Below are 19842 nucleotides of genomic sequence, written 5' to 3' on the forward strand. Positions count from 1 at the left end.
CACTTTGGGGGGCTTTTGCTCTCAGGACAGAAGAAGAAAATCTAGGGTTCTATTTTGAATGTGACCTGCGGTTCTTAAACTGGGTTCTAAATTTGACCTTCCTTTTATTCCTCATAGACAAATGGAGACATTTGAAGTGATCTGATTAGGGCGTGCACACAGACACCATTCCGCCAAAACCCAGGTCACCTCTGGCCTGGGGAGTTTTCTTCCCCTCTCTAGATAACGAAGAGAAAGGTAGAAAAAGGGTGGCAGGCAAGAAAATCAAGACATGAATCTATTATTATCTTGATTCAAGAACAGTCCTGAAACAGCCATCATACTGAAGAGCAGTAAGGTGGTCTGCGCTGCGGTGTCTTTTAGCCACTGGCTCCTTTGCATATTTTTCAAGGCATCACCTTGATGCCATGTGGCCAGATGAACCATCCCCCACCTAAAGCTGGCAGAATGTGCTGGGCTGATTTCTCTCCTAAGTGAAACAGTAAAACCGGAAGGTTTGCCCTCGGTATGAGAAGCACCCTGGCTTACCTGGAGGAGGTGCCGTAGGGGAGCACTAGTGTCCTTTTTCAGGAGCCTGCTGCGTGTAGCTGGTACGCAGGCCATCTGAAAGTCAGCAGTGGAGCCAGCGCTCTGGCCCAGCCTGTGCTCTGGCACTATGTTTCAAGCCTTGGAAAAGAGAATGCCAATGCCAGGAAAGACCTGGCCAGAGCAGCCAGCCTGAGCTTTCCCGTCTCCCAATGTGCAAACCATTTGATACTCAACAGGGCCCGCCCGAGTTACAGCCTGTCCTATAGGATGGCATAAATGAGTTGTCCTTTGTCGCCTGCTCATCACAGTGCAGGGCAGTTCCTCATTAGTGTAGCAGTTCGCTGGTTTTGTATTGAAAAGTGTGCTAAATTATAATTCTGGGCCAGTTACTATTCTGACTTCACCCCAAGCCTCCCTAGCTCCCTTTCAGAAACTGTCTTTGTGAGCTGCTCGGAGAGCTGCACTCTGCCTCCTGTGCTGTAGTGGAGAGCTATGCCACGGGGTTGGGCAGGCTCTAACCGAGTACATGGCATGCACTGGCTCAGAGGCTGGCCCCTCACGGTAAATGGCACAATTCTGACACAGCTTGGATTTCCTTATGTTAATGCTCTCCTGTTAGATTTAGCTTCTGCCATGCTGCCTCTCCTGGAAAAGTAGTAATACCATGGGCCGTTTGCTTCTGTTCATAAGTGCGGCTTCTCAAAGTAATTAACAGAACGTGTGCTTATTATTACTTTTCACTCCATAATAAACACTGGATCTATTTCTAAGACGAGGTATGTAATGTTCCAGGTTTCCCAGATTTCCTTTGGAATCTGCACAATTTGGTTGTGGTTTGAGTCTCTTTCCTGAGCATTCGTGTGCTGGGGACCTGGCCTTGGCGGCAGTGCTGAGACGTGGTGGGACCTCTAATAAAGGGGCGCTTGTGAAAGAAGCTTAGCCTTTGTCTTCAGAAGGGATTAAGCTGGCTCTCCTGGGTCCCCGGGGCTGAGAGGGCAGTAATAGAAGGCTCATTCTGGCCATTCCCCAGCTGCTAGCTTCCCATCTGGCCATGAGCTCTCACATGTGTGTCCCTCACACATGTTGTCATGCCACCTGCCATTAGGTCCTCACTAGCACCAAACTAGGGCTGGCCCCATGCCTCCAAACCTCCACAAATGTGAACTAAGCAAACTTCCTCTCTGTAAAATTACCCTGTCTGAGGCCTTTCATTATAGTAACAAAATCTGACCGATACAGGCCTCTTTGTTAAGAAGCAAAATGAATTCTTTGGAAGCTAGGAGCGTCAGCATTAAATACTAGCACATCAGAAGCAAGGCACAGCAAAGCTCTTTACCACAGGTGTTTTATAGCAATAACAGCAAGAACAACCTCCCGTTACCAGTCAAGGATTTTTAAAGTAAAAGCTTATTAGATAATGCTCTTTCAAAATATTCGCCAACCAAAATATTTGGCGAACACATGGAGGAGTAGGACTTGAGTGTCCATGGCGTTTCTCTGCTACTTTTCATCCTACCCTGTCTATTGCACTTCTTACACGGCGTACCTACCCATGAAGCATCATTTTACTTTTTCTTCTTCTCTAATTGATTTCTTGAGACAAGATCTCACCACGTAGCCTTGGCTGGCCTAGACCAGGTTGTACATAAACTGGGCGATCTGCTGCCTCTGCCTCCTGGGAGTGCTGGGATTAAAGATGTGCACCACCACACCCTTCTCATTTTACTTTCTTGTGGTTAAGGGTTCAGTAAAAGTTATAATTCCATTAATGAACCTTCTTTTTGTTTTTGTTTTAATCAAAAGGCTATGGAATCATAATTTTGTTTTGTGAGTTGAAAGCAAAGAAAATAAATGAGGGCGGAAACTCACCTTGACATGAGCTTAGTCTGGCTTCAGAGCTACCATGTTGGCTGTCTGCTACTAGAAGCCACTGATATTGAGTCCCAGGAATAATGGCAAGGAAGAGGGATCAGTTTCTGCCTACAGGGTGAGACCCTGAGTTAATGGCTCACCTCTCCATCTTGCTTACGCTAAGTGACTCCCACCCCCGACTCTTGCCAGATTGTACTTTACTTTAAGTAAAGCCTTTCGTTTTCTACAGCCTTTCATTTTTTAGCAACTAGTCTTCAGTTCTTATTTAACCTTTTGTCACAATTTTAGGTTTTTATACCTCATTCATTTTCCAAAATGATGATGGTTCTTTCAGAGGTCCTTTTCCACATTCATCCAGCTGAGTGTCAGTTCTTATGAACACGCAAGCAGAATGAATGAGCTGCTGTAATGTCCCTGCCTTGAGGAACCTGTAAGCAGCTTTATTTTATCTGGTTTCTTATACCTCATCTCCCTTCTCCACCCCAATCCATTCCAATACCAGGTATGAGAGAAAGGTTAGTGTGGAGAGGGGCATAGTTCTCTTTGGCTACTTCCTGGTGTTTAGGTTGTTGGGTTCCTCAGGGCAAGTACAGTCTTTGTTTCAGGACATCTCCAACTTCTTCTTGTCAAACTGCATCAACAGCAGCCAGGAGGGGGGGGCGGGGAAGCAGCATTCTTTCTTGGAGGCCCTCTCCACCCAGCTCTCTCTGTGTCTTGGCATTTAGTGCCTCTCCAGAGTCCTAGGAATTAAACTATCTGCAGATGACAAAAAGTCCTCTCAGATGCCACATGAGGCAAATAGTTCACTGCTGTGGGCAATCTGAATCAGCCCCATATCCCACACCTGGGATTAAAATCCAAACCATGTGTATGTAACATAACTGAGTTTTTAAAGACACTAAAATGTCTACTACAGGAACCAGTTAGAAAGAAGTGTCAGATGAGGGAGGGAGGGAGGGACTGGGAGGGAATGAGGGATTGGGATACGGCTGGGATACAGAGTTAATAAAATGTAACTGATAAAAAAGAATAATAATAAAATAAAAAAAAAGAAAAAAAAAAGAAAGAAGTGTCAGTCTAATATATTTTGAAAATGGATTTTTTTTTTTTTAAAGTCAAACAATTGTTTTGGAGGGATGACAGGTGAGGACACAGACAAGTTTAAAATTGTTTCAGCTCATGCAGAGAGGTAGGGGCAGGTGGATTTCTGTGAGTTTGAGGCCAACCTTGTCTAAGAAGTGAATCCAGGATAGCCAAGGCTACACAGAGAAACCTTGTCTCTAAAAACAAAAATAAAAGAAATTGCTTAGCCAAGTCTGCGGTGTCAGATTACAATCAGATCTTATGCACCTTGGTCCCACCTTTCCCCAGGGAAGGCTATGTTATAGCTAGTAGGATAAAATGATTGAAGACAAAGTGAACCCCAGAAAATAAGGGGAAGCCCAGGGTAGAACCACAGCTCAAGGCCTGTTGCCGGGCTTGTCTGCAACAGTTATCGTAGTATAAAGCCAAACACAAGTTTAAAAGTGTAATGTGTGACAGATTTATTAAGTAAAAACAAAAACAAAACCAAACAAAAAAATTGCTTCAGACAAAAATCACCTAAATATTTTCAAATGGATTTTTTAAAATAGAGGTGGATGTTGTCCTGAGGGTTTAGGAGCATCCCATAAGTACAGTTAGCAGAGATGACAAGGCATCACGTCACGTGGTCTTTTAAATCCCCTTAATGCTAAAGTGTGTTTCATCAAAGGCCACTGTGTGAGGAGTAATAACATGGCTTTCAGCTGTCTGATTACCCAACTCTGTCCAAGAATAAATTCTCTGTGTTTTTTTTTTCCCAGAGACATAGTTTCTCTGTGTAGCCATTGCTGTCTCAGACTCCCCTGTCTACCAGGCTGCCCTTGAACTCACAGAGATTCATCTGTCTCGGCCTCCCAAGTGCTGGGATTACAGGCGTGTGCCAGCACACCAGGCTAAACTCTCAGCTCTTTAAGGGAGGCCTGCAGACTCTTGTGCACAGCCTTGGCAGATAAGAGCAAAGGGTCGTACTCCGCTCTGGCTGTTTGTAATGTCTGCTGAGAGCCGGGGGCTGAAGTGAGCCTGGGAGTCAAAACCAAAGGGAGGGACAGAGATTTCTTGTTCACCATCATTGGCAGGAGCTGCGGGAGAGTGTCCCACCGGTGGTGGCTTCGTTTGCTCCAGCAGGTGGGGCTCAGGTGGGTGGAGCTCAGGTGGGTGAATAGGAGAACAGCAACAATCAGAAAAGCCCGCCAAAGTTGCAAATCTCTGTCAAATGATCACCCACTGGACGGTTTTGACTTTCTGTTAGCATTAACAAATGCCTCTGTGCCTGCTGCAAAGCTGGTGTCAGTCATTGCTTTTCTAATGATGTCATTATGTGTTTGGAGGGAAGCTGGGGCCTGTACCTAATTTTTTAACAGAAGGACACGGCAGGCTGGAGGAGGTTTGCGACTCTTCAAGATAAATACAAGGACTCCACTCCCACTCCCTCAGAGTTTACCAGTGGTTCTCAACTTGTGGGTTGTGAATCCTTTGGAGGGGGTTTGCAGATCATATATTTACATTATAATTTGTAACAGCAAAATTACAGTTATATAGTAGCAACAAAAATAATTTTATCAGTTCTATAACATGAAAAAAATTTTTTTTTCTTTTTAGAAACCTTATTAAAGGGTTACAGCATTGGGAAGGTAGGAAACCCCTGCCGTAGACAGACGGTTCGAAAGCCAGTACACTGAAAATCTCCTCTATGCCAGGTGTGGTTGTGTGGGCCTCTCAGCCTTACACTTGGGAGGCAGAGGCACAAGACTGCAAGTTTGAGGCTTACCTGGGCTACATGGTAAGTTCAAGCCCAGCCTAGGCGATACAAGCCCTTGTCCAACCAACCAACCAAACAAACAAAACAAGGGATAGCCAGGTGTGGTGGCACGTGGTGGGCCCCAGGACTCTAGAAGGCAAAGGTCAGCAAATCTCTGTGAGTTTAAGGGCACCCAGGGTTACACAGTGAGACCCTGTCTCAAAAATAAGGACAAACGAGATGACAGCCGAAGAGCAGTGAACCAAGCGTTTGGCTTGTAGTGAGTCATAGGGCACTTGTGTAGCCTGAACAATACCCCAAACCTGTGTGAAGGCAAACCCCCAAAGTTCCTCGGCCCCTTTTACTCCAGCTGCCATTTCCCACCGACCGCGTTTGGTGAGCTGTGTTGCCGTGTCTGATTACAGCTCTTAAAAGCACAGAACTAAGACCTGGAAATCAAAACATGTGGAAATGTAGAAGAAAGTGTTTTTTTTTTTTTTCCCAATCACCTGAGTAACTATGCTATAAGTAGGCCCAGAATGTTAATGGTTCACGATCTCCTCCTTCACGTAAACCATCATCAAGCATGCCATGTCTCCTTATGTGATGGATACTGTTCCCAGTTCACAAGCGCTTACGTCACTCTCATGAGGAAAAGAAGATAGTCATTTCAGGCTCAGCTACCCTAAAACCCTTGCCTTGGTGATGGAAATTTTGTTGCTGTCCTTGGGGGAAAGATGAGAGAGGAGTAGGTCTCTCCTGACAACCTTTGGCTCAGTGGAGACTTGTGGGGTGGTGGGGGACCCTGTTTGCCTCTTCACCACTGTCCTGCAGTACAGGGCATATAGCCCCCATACAACATGTGCTCGCAGTGGTAGGCTGCTGCCTGCTAGGGTCCGGGTTTCTCAAAGGAAGAATCCTCTTTCTTGTCTGTGTCTATCACACAATCATTTTGCTTTGCCCATAGCTAATTTGTGAGGACGTGAACCATTGCTGTGGGCTCGGGAAGAGCCACTCTATAAGAAGTAGACTGGCTTATATTGTTTTTATACTAGTTCATGAGAGGCATGTGTATGACACACATACACACACACACACACACACACACACACACAGAAGCATATTCAGGAACGCAAGGAAGATCAAACTCAATCTCAAATACAGTCCAGCCAGACACTTTTGAGCCGTCTGAGATGACACTCAGGCTATAACTGAGGTGCAATCGGTCAGTGTCCGTTTTTGTTCACCCTGTCATCCCTACACCTGTACTCATTAGCACGGTAGGTATGCAAACCCTACCTTTATGACTCAGTTTCTCGGATTTTGCCCTCCCGTATTGGTGTGTTCTCTTCTGTTTTCCCAGCCATTGCTCCTGTCTCCACTGTGGCTTCCTTGTGCTCACAGACTTCCCTCCCTCGTCATTTTGGCCCATTTTCTTCTCTCTGTATACCTTGTCTTTTTCATGTCATGACAATGTGCTGACTGTCTCTCATTCAGAGAGGTTCTACTTGAATAGCCCTCATGTAGCACTACAGCAGCCAGGCCTCTGGTCGCCTTGGGGTCAGAAGCCAAGCTGTAGGCCAGTTTTTTGACTCCCAAGGTCATGGGGAGAAGGCATGGCCTTGCTCATAAGAAGGAGGAGGAGGCTATGGCAGGCACCTGGAGTGTAATTCCCATTCAGTTATGTTCTAGACCAGATTCTTAGATATGAGAGAACACCATATCAGCCTAGCTCATTGTTGTGTTCCTAGAACTTGGCACAGGGCTGGGTTCATAGTAGGCACTGGAAAAACACTGGCTGGATGAGGGCTGATGAGGGAGGAAATTCTATGATCTTAGAAATATCAGGGACACAATGGGGAAAGGTTAAAGGGTAAGGAAAATGGACTTGAACAACTTTTTATCGAAGAAATGAATCAGTGCCTAAGTGGTCAGTCTCATGAGACTGCTCACAAGAAATAAGCCCTTCCCTGGAAAGCCCATCCCCCTTCACCTCGGGCCTTGTGTTGAGAAGGAGCAATTACAACGATAGAGGTTCTAATCACTCCATTTTCCACAGAGTGAGAGAGTTGCCTTAAGGCTACAGGTTCTAGAATCTCCTCTTCCCTGGGCTTCTACCACCCAGAAAGTGATTGCCGTTTCCCTCCAGAACTGGGATGTCCAGGAACGCTGGCGGAGTTGGGCTAGGGTTGCTGAAGGGGGCTGATAGATGTTGGCACATGCAATTGAGTCCAAGAGGACATTAAAAAAGGGCATTTCACGGCTAGTGCATCTTGTCTTCCACCTCCCCTTCTTGATAATTCAAGCGCATCGGCAGGGACAAGGCTCAGTTCTTTCCAAGACTCAGCAGCTGAACCAGAGTTACCAGAAACTTTTGCTTGGTCCTAAGCTGAAGGCTTAGAACAATCCTTAGCACATCCTGGCTTCACAGTGGGCCTCCGTGTTTGATCGATAAAGATGTTTTGTTGACCTTCCTTCTGCTTTGTACCTAGGAGGAGACCACATCTTGACTTAAAATACCACCGTAAATCAGTAAAGTCATTGCTCCATGTCATGTCTAAACTATCACAAATGGGACCATGAAATTCATGAGCTAATAAGTGTTTAGCTTGACTTCAGCTCAGCAGAGGTGAGGGAGAGAGAGAGAATGAGAATATATGTCAAGGGATTGGCAAGGACACCCAGCAATCTGGCTCCACCACTTTGTGTTGTGACTTTAAGATACTTAGGAGCCTTAGTTAGTACTCTGCCAAGTTCACAAACTCTAATGCCTAGGCGATGAGGGAACAAGGAGTATAAATGAGAGACTATTTGGAACTGCTCAACTTGGGGCTGTCACACAATAAGCACTGCACAGATTCAGTGGTTATTGTTACAAAGCATTGTTTTGACATATAAATCTTTTTTTCTTTTTAACATTAAATCCACCAATGTGTTTTTTTCCTCAGAACGATTTAGGAGAAAAAGAGAGTTTTTATCCTTGTGGTATGCAAAGTGGCCATAGGGTAAGCTCACAGGTACTAAGAGTTAAAAATGTCTCCCCCCACCCCTGCATCTAAGGACCAAATCCAGGGCCTCATGTGTGCCAGGGAAGTGTTCTGCCACTGAGCTGTGTCTCCAGCTATTTCTTTTTACTTTTTATTTTGAGACAGAGTCTCACTAAGTTATTCATTGTAACCCTCCTGCCACAGCCTCCTGAATTGCTGGGATAGCAAGCCTGCGCTATCAGGCCTCGTGGCTATTAGAAAATACCTGATCTGTAAGTCAAGCGCCCTTTTACTAAATAGTCCATGAATTTAGAGGCCTTTCTAAGCAAGTAATCCCTGGATCATCCAGAGAAAGAACTACGGGATTCACAGTAACTACGGGAATTTCCAGTAACATTGCCCTCACTGCCTTTTTAACCCAGTTTTGATTTTTCTTTTGTGGTTATATAGGTGAAACAGGTATTGGCAAATCCACATTGATGGACACGTTATTCAACACCAAATTTGAAAGTGACCCAGCTTCTCACAATGAGCCTGGTGTGCGGTTAAAAGCCAGAAGTTATGAACTTCAGGAAAGCAACGTACGGCTGAAGCTGACCATTGTTGACACGGTGGGATTTGGAGACCAGATTAATAAAGATGACAGGTATGTGAGTATGTCTTAACATTTCTGTAGCTATAGAAATGGGTTGGAGATAGAAGGCTCCATCTCAAGGAACCTCCATCACACAGAAATTTAAAGGCCTTAGAAGACTTCAAGTGCGGAATTGCCAAATAGTGTCTGAATAGCAACTGGGAGGGTTAGTGGAGTCTAATGGAGGAATTTAGCTCGATCGGATAGATTAAAGCTTCCTCCGCACAGAGAATTTACTAGACTTGGCAATTTATGCTACAAAATCCTGTGTCTGTATGGGAAAATAACTCCTAATTAAAAGATAAACTGTTTTAAAAGCATTTTGGCACAGTGGATTTCGTATACCGATAGAGCTGTTTGCGGCCAGTGGATTCTTATGTAAGTCCTAAACTCTGGCTCTGATTCTTCAGGTAAGCTCGAAGCTATATTGTGAAATGCTGCAGTGAGTTTTGATTTAGTAAAGTGCACATCCCAGTTATAAAGCCACTTAAACGTGAGTCTTCTCTGAGTGGCTGTGTGCCCCTCCTGGAGGGAAGTGAGGGAAGCTGTTATTTCTTACCTCTTATGGGAGTGTAACGTGTGTGTTATGTCAGCTCTCAGGTCACTTTCACTCCTCCCAAGGTCAGCGAGCCTGCTCTTCAAGCTTAACTTCAGATGCCATAACTGTTTAAAATCCTCCATTTGTTCTCAGAGTATTACATGAGCCTCCAGTCCAGAACCCCCTGCCTTAGTTTCCCTGTAGTCTAAAGGAAATGGGTTTCTTGGTTTGGGAGAGAACCTAATTTCTACCACCATGCCTTATAATTTGTAGAAAACCAAGAGGCCAGGGCCAGATCATATAGATTTCATGGTCCTTTCAGGGGTGGGGCCAGACATGGGGGCTCAGTCCTAGGGTGCACCCCTTGTCTCCATTAGATGACCTGCACTCTTACAAACATATTGAAGGTGAGTACCTCAGGCCCAAAAACAGTTTTGGATAATGACAGCATTATAGGACTGCCTCATCACTTAGAGTGATCAACATATGCCAGTAAGTTGAGGAAAGTTTTGCTTATTAGCAGTATCAGTGTCGGAATTTTCAAAAATCCTTTCCTCAAAATGGTGTGTGTGTTTCTGTGGGTGTATTCTGTAAAGAGGAATTTGAAACCTTTGTATGTAGGAATGTGTGTCATCCAGATACGATTTAACAATAGCTGATAGAAATAAGTCCCACAGTTTCATGGCGGAAGTAAGATAATTCATTTTTCAGCTGAGCACTGAGGTCTGTTTTATCTGCAGAGTGCTTTAAGCATTGCAGGAGTATAACATAGGCAACTATTACTTGAGTGAAAGGACTTTATTTGCATACGATCAAAGTGGGGTCATTTGTACCAGGTTGGGGAGGGGACAACCAAACCCTGATGCTCCTCTGACTGTCATTGCTGCAGAAGGGACAGTCAAAGTCTGACCTTCCTCTGACTTTCAGTGCCAAGGTATAATGGGGAGGTTGCAGCTGAAGGCCCTTTGAATGCCAAATGGAACAAATGAGAAGACACTGGGGACCAGAAGAAGGGCACAGGTGCATTGTGGGAGCGGGAGACAGAACCAGGAGCATCTGTTCCCCTCCTGTTAAGGACTGTGCACAGAGCAAAGTGTGTCTCTCAGCTCCTTGCTGGATAGATCTCTTCTGGGAGTTGGGGAATTTCATGTTTATGCATTCCCTGGCTGGATTCTTGGCTTCCCACAGGCTTGAGAACCAGCTTTCATCTAACATCTTGCTGTTGAAGCTCCACGGCCTATCCAGCTTGCAGCCATGGCCTCAGTCCTGCCCATTTTTTCTTTTGCCTCACCCCTAGCTAATAGCTCTGCTCAAGCTGGTGGGTTCTCACTGGCCAGCAACAAGCTGCAAAACAGCAAAGCTAGCACAGTGCAGAACTCCATATCTGCATCTGGAGTCCTCTAAGACATTATCTGACTCATTTGGGTCAAATAATAGTTTCCAAGGAGACTCAGCAGAGAGGAAGTGTGATATTAACCTAACCTAGATACCAAATATTTTTTTTCCTCTTTAGTTTCTTGACAACTCTTGCATAACCTCTTTGAATGGCTTTTGGAGCACTAGACCTCAAAAGGCATTGTTGGCAACTGACTGTAAAGTTGGGTGATTTATCTAAAAATAGTTTCTGGACAGTCTCTGCTCCCATCAAAATATTAAAAATGGAATATGCATTTTTACATCAGTGTGTAACCATATAGGATTTTCTCAAAGCTAGTATTATCTTTTTCCTATTAGGCAAGCTTTTCTGCCTTAGATTGAGGCCATCAAGAGTGTCCCAGTGTGTTTACAGACTTGGGACATGTCAGCATTCTTGACCTGTTATCTGCCTCTGACTTGCTAGCTAAAAGGAGGCAGGAAGAGAGGGGTCTGGGAGAATTTCCTGTTATGTTTATGTCTTGTTTAAGTCTTCTTTGCTCTGACTGTACTCATGGATGAGGAAAAGGGTCTGGAGAGGCAAGGACCAACAAAGTCTTGCGGCCGACCAGAACCAGAATAGCTCACCCACCTTTGGGAAACCCCATGAACTGCAAGGTAACCAGCCTGAAAATTGTGACAAACCAGTCCACTCTACCACAGTTGTGAAACAGCTGAAAAGTGCTGTGTTTGACTTTTTAACTCCAGGTTTTTATTCAGCGTCCTGGCAGAGGAGTCCAGAGGTAAGGAGAATGGTGTTTGGTTAACAGAGAGCAAGAGAAGAGGAAAAACAGGCTAATACTTAAATCACAGAAAATGGAGTCGGTGTCCATATAATACCATTGGCTACTGTGCAAGGATGATCATAGAAGAAAATCACGTCAAATAGTTTTTCCCTGTAATTTTAGGTCAGACACATCTCATTTCACTGTACTTTTTTAATGATTAGAAGTATATGACTAAAACACGCAGTGATGAGGAATGCTCCCTCAGAAATTATGGTAAAGAATCACAACTGCTTTGTTCTCCTACAAGCCTGAGAGGTATGAACTGGCCACACAGAGCACAAACAGGTGTACGTTCTTAGCATGGAAACTAACAAAAGGTTTAGGTTTTCTCTTTCCGACTATGAATGCAGAATCGAAAGGGGTTGAGGGACAGTGGAACTTGTTTCAAGAACACTGAGCTGAGAAAGCCCGCTGGCCAGCCTGTTTCCCCAGAGGAAGCTGTTTCATTGTTTCATTCCCATAATGAAACTTTAGCCTAAGGAAATCATTCTCTAAGAGTACTTGTCTTTTGTTTGTTTATAATTATGTAATTTCCTCCCTCCATTTCTTCTTTTAGGCCCTTTTTTCTTCTTCCTCCTCCTCCTCTTCCTCCTCCTCATCTTTAAAAAAACAAAACAAAACAAAACTCATACCACTTTATTGATTTGGATGTTTACTTTGCTAGTGCTAGGGGATAGTCACATCTCTTAGGGACTAGGCCTTCACTTATGCTAGATGGAGATTTCATTCTTGGCTGTGAAGGGGAGGGGGGCTCCATGTTGAATTCCAGGCTCCTGGCACCCACAGCCTAAGGATGACAAGGTGGGAATGAAGGGCTCCAATGGGCCATAGAAGAAGAGTTGGAAGTATCTGATGGGCAGTTGAGTGTGTGGATCTGAAGCTCAGCGGAAAGGCTGGGTGGGGCTGGAGGTAGAGAGCTGAGATCTGTCTTTGAAGAGGTGGTAAAGGAAACTCGGAATAGAAGTGCTTTTCCAGGGAGACTACAGAGGGAGGAAGAGAAGGCAAAGGACTGGCAGGCCTTTGGAAGCAGCCACAGAAAAGGCCTGGGGTGCAAAGAGAACAAGGGACTAAAAAATCCTGTTCTGAAAGAAACCCCGACATGCCCAGTGCCCCTTCCCCACCCCCCCCCCCCCACGCCAGCATAGAGGCAAGAAGGGAACACAGAAACAAGCTAGGTAGGGCTGCTCCTGAGATAAGGCAAGGACAGCCCTGCTCAGAAACAAGGAGACGAGGATACACTGTGGGATGAGAGATTGCCAGAGAGAGTCTAAACCCCCAGCCTGCCCCAGTGTCAGGAAACCCCAAGGCTCAGTCTCCAGACATGATGGGTGGACCTCCTTGGCCTGTCCACTTCCCACAGGGTGGGGCTCAGCACCAGGGAGATGGGTACTGAAAAGGGTGTGGAGTTCTTGGGTCTCTCTCTCTCCTTCCTTTTTTTAAAAACTTCAGCCATTTTTCTTAGATTTCCTGCATTCTTTGTTTATGAAATTATGAAATGTCTTTGCAGTGTACATCCTTTAAATCTACTATGTCATTCACTTGTCACTGTAGTTCTTTGAACAAAACAAAACAGTATTTTGTTTTACCATTTTAGAAGACAGGGTGTCTTAATGTAGCCCAGGCTTGTCTGGAACTTGTAGCTGAGGCTGGCCTTGAACTTTTGATCTCCCTTCTTCTATCTGCTAGTACTAGGATTACAAGTGTGTAGCAGGATCTGCTCAAAGCATTATTTTTGCACCTGATTTATTTATGGGGAAAGTGAAGAACAGGAAAGATTTAGTGACCTGTCCAAGGCCATGAAGCTAGTGACTAGGATGCTTGCTTTTAGTCTTGGGCACTTTGGCCTGGATTCGTGATTCTTACACAAACTATCCCCAAATAACAAGCCTGCATATTGTTATGTAATTTGTGCCTATATTTAAAAATTGAGAAATGAAAGAGAATCTTATCAATCACTATCTTTTGCATTAGGCTTTTGCAGTTCTAATTTTAAGTGCTGACACATAGTCTACCTTTTTTTTTTTTTTAAACCTGTAGAGACTCTGTTTGCATTCCACCAGTGGATTATGGTCACACCATCAAAGAAGGAGCCCAGGGGGCTGTTGTTTAGTAGCTCGGTCTAGGAATGCATGAATGTGGTTCCTGCACTTGGGAGGCTGAGGCAGGAACTCCACAAGTTCCTGTTGAGCAGAGCCTAGCCTAGGCAACATAGCAAGTTCAAGGCTAGCTACAGGTCAAGACTGCCTCAAAACCCCTAAGCAAGGGGTTGGGGCAATAGCTCATTCAGTATTAAAACACATATCGAAAAGCCAAGTGCGATTGAACTAGTCTGTAATTCTAGCTCTGGAGAGGCAGTGACTGCAGAATCCCTGAGCCTCAGTGACCAGCTAGCCTAGCCTACTTGGCAAGGCCCAAACCAGTAAGAAACTCTGTCTCAAAAAATGAAGTAAATGGCCCTTGACGGGCAATGCCTAAGGTTGACTCCAGCCTCTGTATACACAGGTACACACACACACGCACACACAGTCCAACTCTCTGTCCTTCTCTCCCTGTCTCTGTCTCTGTCTCTCTTTCTCTAATTTTCCCCCTCCTTCCTTCCCTCCCTCCTAAGCAAAACAAAGCTGTTTGCTGATTCTTCTCAGTCTTGATCATGCATCTGTTTTCTGCCACTCTCCTTAGGAAATCTCCTGCCATCCTTAATGTAAGGATTTTTGGCACCCTTTTGGGGCTTTCAGTTAATTTATGGGTTTGGAATCTGGGTGTTCAAAGACTTTGAATTTCTGAAAATGGAATTGTTCACTAGAAAGTAAGTTTGGAGAGAAGTAACACTGTGTGTTTCTAATAGATCTATCTCTTTGCTGCTAAAACCAAGTCCCTCTGGTCAGTTCCCTTGTAGACAGAAAGGGTTAATGGGTTTCCCCACAATTATCAACATACTTCCTGCAGAATGTATTTCTGATATGACGCTGTTGATGATTTTTCTTGGCCAGTTAATAGAATCATACATACTTATCCAAAACACAGTTAACTATGGCTTGATGAGGAAGAGGAGGGCACACAGTTTATGGTTAAAGGACAAAATCCTCATACTGGAAAGAGCCTTAACCCAGGCTTCAGTGTCTTGATGAACTTGATAGACGTGCTCAGCCTGCTTGCCTCTGTGGGGATGTGCGGAGGACCAGGGAAAGGTCCTGGTCCTGGTCCTGGTCCTGGTCCTGGGGGCCTTGATACCTCAGTCTTACACGCTAGCTTCATTCCATGCACGATGCCAAGCAGGCATTAGAAACTGTCAGAATCACTTTACTGAGGACCATGATCTCTTAGAGGTACTGGCTAAAGGACATTGTAAGCAGAGGTCGGAGGCACGTGAAGACTGATGTGTACGGATCAGTATAGGGATTGTATGCTGCTAGAACAGAGAAGGAGTCAGGGCAGGAAAGGTAAAGAACTTGGGTCCTATCTCCTAGGGCAGAGTATCACCCATAATGTTGACTGAAAGACTGTTTGTAGCAACCTGCAAGAACATTGAGAATAAAACAAAAATTGAAACTGTTTTTAAGATGATGTTCTGCATTCTAGCTATAAGCCTATCGTGGAATATATTGATGCCCAGTTTGAGGCGTACTTGCAAGAGGAATTGAAAATTAAACGTTCTCTCTTCAACTACCATGACACGAGGATTCACGCCTGCCTTTACTTCATTGCCCCCACGGGACATTCACTGAAGTCCTTGGACCTGGTCACAATGAAGAAACTCGACAGCAAGGTACTGGATATGGTCCCATCCACACTGCTTCATGTCACCATTTCTCTGAGTCCCTGGTTGTTTTCTGTACTGGGTGTAGCTGGGTTATTGTTACAGCTTGCTTTTCTCTTGGGTTACAGAGACTTCGAGTTTGGCCATGTGAGATAAGTGCCTAAAAACCTCATCTGGGTATTAGGCAAGGGAAGACAAAGCCTTCTTTTGTAGCACATGAAACTATACTTAATTCTTAAATGGGGATTGAAATATGATTATGACGTTGATTTGGCCTCCTGGAGGTCTATAAAGCACTGGCTTTAATTTGAAGTTTAGAGTAAGATCAGGTTTTAATGTTTTGCCTTTTTGGGGATTAAAACTACATGTGCTTGAGATTTCAAAACCACCTGTGTCTCCACAGAAAGTAAAGACTATGTTTTATTTAGTTTATGGCCCTGGGCCTGCCGTGTTTGTAAACTCTGTTTTTACAGCTCTGGAAGGAAGGGGCTGTTCAGTGCGATGATCTCTGATGTGCAATTTTATCATTAATTCAGTTTTCTGTTATGAAATAGAGTGAAAACAATATGTTCTGAAATACATGCTACCAATGGCATCAAGGGCAACCACAGACTGAACCGTGGTACATTCTCCTAGATTCTGACTTCCTTTTGCATTCAGTGGAGATTCTTACTGGATGATCAGAACCGCTAGGGTGTGTTATTGGGTACATCTTCAGAGAAGTACAACAGAGAGAGAATGTTCAGTGGTCGACCTGTCCACCAGGCTTCTCGGGCTTCCGTGGGCAGAGTGCTTTGCAGAAGGATACTCCACTGCCCTTAAATTGTTATGTTATTAGTACTGTTACTACTGCTATGACTACCAGAGGACTCTGCAAGGATAACAGACGTTCTTCCTTACCCTGCTCAATTCTCTGAACTTTGTTCAACTCCTGAGAGCCTTGCCTTGCCGTTGACCTGGTGGGGGCAGGTCCCCTGAGGGGAGGGCTACTCCTTTTCAGCCTTGTCCTTGGAATCAGGCAGGTCCTTCTCTCTAAGCATCATCTGTTTGTTGGGGACATTCTAAAGAAAGGCAAAGGTGGTGGCTCTCTATTTGAGAGCTGAAAGGAAAAGGAGGCCAGACAAACACAACCAACACAAACAAACCAAAAAGTCCAAATGCAAAGCAGGTTAAACTTGCAGACAACTCGATTATGACGTTTTTTGGAAAGCTAGGTAGCATCTTTCAATAAATAGCATATAAATCATTTATAAAGATAAAGGGAAGTGTTAGGCAATTGTGATCATGTTAGAAGCACCTAAGGACCTGCCCATGTGACAGTTTGATGTCTGTGTCTACCCTGATCAGTTTGGCCAAGAAACCATGACTGGATGTTGTTGATACCGTCTCAGTCCGGAGTGTGTGCACAAAGTAGTCTCCAAGCACACCAAGAAGGGTTCTGCCCCTTGGCTTTTGGTCCAGCCCTCTCTCTGTTGTCATGGATACTCCTCTTAATCGGAGAAAGCCTGAGCCCTAGAGATTTGAGAGGATTCAAGAGATATGTTGAAGACAAAGACTTTCTGTCTCTTATTCTGGTCTGTCAGGGGTTTTTGATTTGGCCCTTGGAGAAGAAAAGCCAAAATTTCAAATGTGCCTGAAAACCCTGAAAGGTCGGGAGCTCCTGAGCTAGGCAGAGAGTGTAGTCTGGATACCAGATGTCCACAGCATCTCACTAAAACTTCTGTGCCTGTGAGAGAGAAGGAGAAAGTTCATCTTAATCTGTGAATTAAAACTACACGGTGAAATAAAACTTACAGACATTGTGTAGTCCTAGCACTCAGGAGGAGATGGGAGAATCAGGAGCTCCCACCAGCCTCAGCAGAGTGAGTTTGAGGCCAGCTACATGGGACCTTGAAAAGAAAAGCAGTCTGGGGCTAGAGAGATGGCTCAGCGGTTAAGAGCACTGTCTACTCTTCCAGAGGACCTGAGTTCAATTCCCAGCAGCCGCATGGTGGCTCACAGCCATCTGTGATGTGATCTGGTGCCCTCTTCTGGTGTGCATGAAGACAGTATACTCATATACATAAAGTAAATCTTTAAAAAATATATTTAAAAGAAGAAAAGCAAACTGTGTCCTTTGGACAGGGCTAAGGGTTGCTCCTATGTTCCCAAGTGTCCAGAGCTCTTATTCCAGCATGTCTACCATTAATGCCACCCCTATTTTGTAACTGACACCCTGAAAGTGAGCCACGCTGTTTTTGAGTGAGGGTCTCACATAGCCCATGCCAGCCTCAGACTCTCTGTGTAGCACAGCATGGCCTCCTCACCCTCTCTCCTTAGTGCTAAAATTATGTGTGTGCCACGTTGCTCAAGGTGAGCCTTGCTTTTGATACTGGACCTTTTTGTGAGATGAGAATGTCATTTGATTAAAAAATGATCAAAAGAATTAACTCTTAAGTTTGAAAAATTTAAAAACAGGTAATTTAAAATTATTATTATTGCCTTTGTTATTTTTATTTTATTTTATTTTTAATTTTTGTCTTGATACTTGAACCTCTGCCAGAAATGTTCAGGTCATCAGAAGAGAGAAAAGAGGGTGCTGCCTAGCACTGATAATGCCTTGCTTCATGGGCGTGAAAAAAATCAAGCTCCTGGAAGGAGCGGCTGTTTATCCAAAGAGCCGACTCACTTCCTTGCTGTCACTATTTGTCACGGGGGTAAAAACACTTCCTTTTACTCTGTAAAGAGAGAGGTGGTGCAGGAGAGGAAATTACGAATAAGCATGTGGGATGTGAGGACGTCTGCGTTTGGTGGGGGGCGGGGAGCTGAGCTGCTTCTGCCGCTGAACCTCACATGTGGACGGAAGGCTGATGGCCAGCACGGCCCGCACCTTACAGTGTTGCCCTGTAGCCTTCACTTCATGGCCGCCCTTTCTCATTGTTCTCTTCTCTCCGGATTGCATGAGCATGGACGTGCTTCCCTTGCAGGTGAACATCATTCCAATAATTGCAAAAGCTGACACCATCGCCAAGAACGAACTGCACAAATTCAAGAGTAAGATCATGAGTGAACTAGTGAGCAACGGAGTCCAGATCTATCAGTTCCCCACAGACGAGGAAACCGTGGCCGAGATTAACGCGACCATGAGTGTAAGTTGCCAGTCAAATGGGACGAGAGGGCGGCCTTCCGCAGAGCTGGTGTAGTGGTGGCTCTGCAGAGGGCCTGGCAAAGCCTGCGCTGAGGTCCAGCTGCACTGACTCCAGCTCCGCTGTTGCTGCGAGTCATTTAACTAGCTGGTGCCTCAGTTTCCCTCACTGTCATGTGGGAAAATTAGGCAGGGTTATTTCAGCCTTCTGCCCACTCTGACTTCAATGGGGGAGTCTTCTAGGAAGGTGATACGAGTACAGGACCTTATACAAAGCCACTCAAAGAAAGGAGAACCCTGACTCTGCCGTTGGCAGAAATATGGCTGGCTGCCTCCCATTTGCCTCAGAGCTGCCTTCCCCTCTGTGCTGTTTCACTGGACTTTCCTGAAGGTATACTATCCACAGTAGAGAGAGGTAGCTATCAGGAGATAAGTGAACTGTCTCAATGGCCCTTTCATTGTTCTCATGGCCAGGTCTCATCTTGCCCAAACTGGCCTCAAACTCAAGGCTGGCTCTTAACTCTTCAGCCTCCTGCCTCAGCTTCCTGAGTGCCAGGATCATAGGCATAAATCATGCCTAGATCAGTTGCTTCTTTGACCAAGCATAATTAATTTACCTATTTTGGGTTGTTACAAGTATTTTTAAAATTAGTTTTTAGTATACAAAATAATGGTTTCCAAAAGTCTCTGTCATTTTACTTTGCTCATACTAACCCCTCCTGTGGGGAGCCGAGGAAGCCCTGACAGTGTGTAAGGAGCTTTTGAAGTCCTGTGGGAATGTGTATTGTTTGACAGGGGCCACTGTCAAAGACCGGTGCCTCAGATCCAGGGAGATGGCAATGCTGTTGACACACATACAAACACACCACCTGGAGGCTCAGAAGGGCGACAAAGCCTTTCTCTACTCCTAGTGTGAGTGCTGTCTGCACGTACAAGTATGCGTGTACACCAGTGACTGACTAGCGTGTGCAAAACCGTGGGCGGCAGTGTCTTCTCGCTGCTCACCTACACAGACCTCCTCCTGAGACGAGCTAGCCCCCTCCTGGTGCTGGACACAGTCAGCTCACAGAGGTTCCAGCTGTTGTACAGTTGTAGGTTTGGGTCCATCAGTGCACACAGCCGACCTGATCCCACTTTTCTATGTGTGTGTCTGTGTGTCTGTCCTTCCTTTAATTCTCTCGTTGGCCCTGTTAGGACAAGATGCCAAGCCATGTTGAACATGGTGCCACCTTGGCATTTTTCTTGCTTCCCTCAAACAGACCCGCTTCTGCCTTCCTGTCACATGCACGCACACACTCATTTATATCTAGGGTCACATGCAAGAGGAATCATGGCACCCTTTGTTCCCTCCCCTCCTTTACTGTACGCTCCTCTCCCTTT

The 19842-nt window shown here is 45.1% G+C and overlaps 1 protein-coding gene across 11 annotated transcripts in view; it reads left to right on the forward strand.

The window, feature by feature from the left end:
- The window catches only part of Septin11 (septin 11), an 89398-nt gene that overhangs the window by 45527 nt on the left and 24029 nt on the right, over window positions 1–19842 (forward strand). For all 11 annotated transcript variants that reach the window (XR_009590960.1, XM_060380959.1, XM_060380962.1 and 8 more), the window contains exons 3-5: window positions 8659–8854; window positions 15161–15347; window positions 18305–18466. Coding sequence is in view for 10 of the 11 variants with exons in the window: in XM_060380959.1 (XP_060236942.1) it covers window positions 8659–8854; window positions 15161–15347; window positions 18305–18466 (545 nt within the window). In the remaining variant the exon portion in view is untranslated. The remainder of the gene's footprint in view (window positions 1–8658; window positions 8855–15160; window positions 15348–18304; window positions 18467–19842) is intronic.

This window comes from Meriones unguiculatus, chromosome 3 (assembly GCF_030254825.1).
Source record: "Meriones unguiculatus strain TT.TT164.6M chromosome 3, Bangor_MerUng_6.1, whole genome shotgun sequence".
NCBI classification, from domain to species: Eukaryota; Metazoa; Chordata; class Mammalia; order Rodentia; family Muridae; genus Meriones; species Meriones unguiculatus.